Source organism: Corapipo altera, unplaced genomic scaffold (assembly GCF_003945725.1).
Source record: "Corapipo altera isolate COAL_440 unplaced genomic scaffold, ASM394572v1 23b, whole genome shotgun sequence".
Lineage (NCBI taxonomy): Eukaryota > Metazoa > Chordata > Aves > Passeriformes > Pipridae > Corapipo > Corapipo altera.
Window position 1 is genome coordinate 255,949 of NW_020884885.1, and position 3,551 is coordinate 259,499.

Genomic DNA, 3,551 nt, shown 5'->3' on the forward strand with positions numbered 1-3,551 from the left:
CCCTTGGGGGCCAACCTACACCTGTGGGATGTTTAGCCGTAGGATGAAAGCGTGCAAGGTGGCACTGGAATGCTTTCACAGCACAGTGCTTTGCTCCGGTCAGGTAAAACAGTGCTGTTGGAGATGTCAGTCTTGCTCACTCTGTTACTTCACTGCTCTCCCCTCGCCCTCACCTTACCGTGTTTTGGCTGAGGCGTAGACATGGAAAGGAGAGAACCAACGGTCTCCACCCATGCACACCTACCCATCCCTGCAGCAGAGGGTAAACAGAAAAGGTCTTTGGAGGTATCTGGTTTTATTCAGGAGGCATCCGAGGTAATAAAGCAGCTTTGTAGAGGGAATGACGAAGTCCGAAAGTGTAAGCAGGTTCCCGGGCCTTGATCAGCGTCACCTGGAAGGGCAAAGTGGGAAGAAATAAGTGTGACAGTGATGCCTTGTTCTCCAGACTTGTCCTCAAGTGAAGGCCAACCAGCATAACACATTTGTGGACATGTTGCCTTACTTTTCCCACGCTGTAGTCTGCTGGCCCCGGACGCAGGGTCTTGTCACTAAGTTTAGTTTTTAGTCCCATTGTGTACTTGGGAGCCCTGTTTTTGTAGACATCCAGTTCCACCTTGGAGAATGCCGCAGGACCTGGTGTCTGTAAAAGAAGCAGGGAGGTTGGTGGGTAGAAAAGACAGTGTTGATTTTTGCCGAGCCCCCATGTAGGCTGCACTGCTCTAGGTGGCTAGATAGAGAAGTGGTGTGGGAGGCACAGAACCTTGGGAAGAAGGGCACCTCCTGTTCTCCTGCAGAGACAGATTTCCCAGAGGAGAAGGGAGATTGCTGTTAGTGTCAATGAGCTGTGCCCCACCAAAGCTGTTAGTGTTGGAAAGCAAGGGACTGCAGGTGTCAGTGTTGCTGGTAAGAGCAGAGAGCCCGGGGCCCCATGGCTTCTCCGACTTTACTGCAGGTGCAGGGAAGAGTGTGTTACATGGGGCTGCAGCAGCCACTGGAGCTCTGCTGCCCTGAAGAGAGCAGCTGAGCTTCCACTGCTGCTGCAAGAGAGCAGAGAAGCACAGCTCACCTTGGCCAGGTCTTGAAAACAGCTGTTGTACATACTCTTGAATCTCATGGAGTAGCATGGGTTGGCATGGGTGTAGACTGTGTTGGGTCCCAGCAGCCTGGGAAGGGTGTAGGCGCCAGGACCTGGAAATGGAATGGGAAGAGAGCTTGGGTGAGTCCTGTGGGAAAGGGAGCAATGCCTAGGTAGGAGAGAATCAGTCTACCAAACCAGCTCTGATGAGCAGGATGGGTATCCTGTCCCTCCTCCCAGTGACTCTGCCTTCTGTTGCACATGGCATACATTGGCCATTCAAAGCCAGAGTGCTGGTTCTTCTGTGAGATGGGAGAAGTTAGTGCTCCTGGACAGCAAGAAGCTTGTCAAGAGCATACTACATCCTGTCACCTAGGCTTCTCGCTAGGCCTGTTGAAGAAGCTGTGCAGCAGATGTTCTCTGGAGGACACATAGGCAGAGAGTCTGTTTCCCCAAGTTCCCATACCTGGTGTTTGGATAGCATCACTGAGCTTGTGCCGGAAGACCATGGACTGTACCGGTGCGTTAGAGTAGACATGTTTGTCAGCCTTTTCTGTGGAATAGTCACCTGAGAGAGAGGAAAAGCCGAGAAAAGCAGTGAAGCTGGATACCTAACTGCAAGCCAAAGAGGAGAGGTCAGGAGGAGGTGTTTGTTTGCTGTCTGGAACACTCTGAAGCCCATTCAGAGGTGGTTTTGTGGCAAAGGACAACAGTAAGGCCTGGAAGAAGGGCTGCAGAAACAGTACTCACTAGGTCCAGGGGTGACCACAGACTTGGTTTTGGGACGTCCAATCAGGTGTGCTGATGGAGGCACATATTTCCCAATCTTGGTGATGGAGGAATGGATGAAGTATCGAGGACCTGGAGAGCAGCTTTCTGCAACTGGACATTTGGCCCCTCTAAATGTGTATGCAGGGGCTTTGTCTCTGGTGGGATCGTGAGACGCGTGACCTGGGAAAAAAAGCCTGTGAAAGGACATCTGCCTGCAATTGTACAATGAAGGGCAGTTTCTAAGTGGAAACAGCAGATGTGCTGTGCCTCCCTCACACCTCCCCATGATCATTGGTTTACCTGTTGTCCCAGGGATCCAGTATTTAGGTCCTGGAGTGCTGAATTCTGCCAGAATGGGGCCACGTCGGGGATGAGGCCTCCAGGTGCCCACCCACGGTCCCTCCATGTTGGTGGCTACAAAAACTATGGGAAAAACAGGAGAGCTACCGAGGGGCTTCCCTGACAGGGCCCTGGTGTGGAGCTTTCCTGTAGCCCAGACGGGCAAAAAAGTGAAACTAACATCACAGAAAAACGTAAAGAAGTAGAGAAGTAGGAAAGTCAAGTAGCAAATAAAAGAGGAGGAGGGATGGGGGGAGCAGCAAGTTTGTAGCAAAAATGCAGAAAAACCTCCCTGCTGTGCCCACAGGCAGATTTTGCTGGCCTGGCACACAGCAGCCTAGGACCACGGCGTTTGCACAGCAGCAAGATAGTCTCAGACACGTGTGCTTGCAAACTTGCTTGCCTGGAGTTTGGCACTGGCTGGGTGGGATGCCCGGATATAACCAGAGAGGGACGCCAGGTCCTCGGTGTCCTCATAATCCATTGCTAGGTGGATCCATCATCGGTGATGTGCATCACTAGGTGACATCACAAAAGGCCACCCTCACCCAATGAGGGCCATCATGGGGTGAGGCCCATTGTGATGCTGAGGATGGCTGTTCAGCTGTTCGTGCAGCAGCCATATTGCCTCCACTGTGGCTGGGCATGGGGCTGCCGTGGAACTGGCTGAGTGCAGCATGGGGCAGCCCCACCCAGATTCCCCACACAGAGACCTGCTTGTGTCCCCATGCACAGATACCCAGTACAGCCCTTTCTAGTCAAGTGGTGCCTGAGGACAGGGATTTGGTCACTGGGATAAGTTTGGAATGAACTGCTGACCATGAAGCTGGGAGAGGCTCCTGCCTCAAAGAGCCTGTGAGAACTGCCCACTCCAATTCCCACCCCTTTCCCTAGCAGTCAGAGGAGAATTGTTTTGGCATCACCACTTGGCCAGAAAGGAGGAACAGCCTCCCCAAGGACTGGAAGAGTTAAGCAGTCTTTATCTCAAACTTTGCACAGTTTTTGCTTTTGCCTTTCTATTCATTCCTCCATCCAGCTCTGGAGGGAAAGGAGTGAGTAAACTGCTAATGTGGCTTAGCTGCTGGTGAGGCTCAACCCCTGAGCTTCTACCCATCTTTAAGCAACAATGTAATAATGGCCTTCCTCTATGGTGAATAAATGTTGTGAGTTAGCTGTAACAACCGCTTGCTGTGCCTGCAGTCATTTACAATGGGAGATCCCCTGAACTGAGCTGGGAAGCTGATAGTGTCCAATTCCCAGATTGTCCTTTGTATCTTTTGATGTTTTTCCAACACATCTGTGCCACAATCTTACTGTTAGAGGGGCAGGAGAGAGCAAAGCTTTCATCTCAGTTGCTCTGGCTTTT

The 3,551-nt window shown here is 51.7% G+C and overlaps 1 protein-coding gene across 3 annotated transcripts; it reads right to left on the bottom strand.

The window, feature by feature from the left end:
- Positions 1-276: 276 nt before the first annotated feature.
- LOC113946784 (outer dense fiber protein 3-like) lies at positions 277-2,717 on the bottom strand. 3 transcript variants are annotated; one of them, XM_027642560.1, is made up of 7 exons: positions 2,589-2,717; positions 2,147-2,269; positions 1,826-2,026; positions 1,542-1,643; positions 1,067-1,188; positions 503-640; positions 277-391 (listed from the first exon to the last, which is right to left on the bottom strand). In XM_027642560.1, the coding sequence occupies exons 2-7, from the start codon at positions 2,250-2,252 to the stop codon at positions 296-298; spliced, it is 765 nt and encodes a 254-aa protein (XP_027498361.1). In that variant the 5' UTR covers positions 2,253-2,269; positions 2,589-2,717; the 3' UTR covers positions 277-295. The 3 variants fall into 3 exon arrangements, with proteins under 3 accessions (XP_027498361.1, XP_027498362.1, XP_027498365.1); XM_027642561.1 differs by having other exon boundaries at positions 2,577-2,701; XM_027642564.1 differs by lacking the exon at positions 2,589-2,717 and having other exon boundaries at positions 2,147-2,504.
- Between the last annotated feature and the right edge of the window lie 834 nt (positions 2,718-3,551).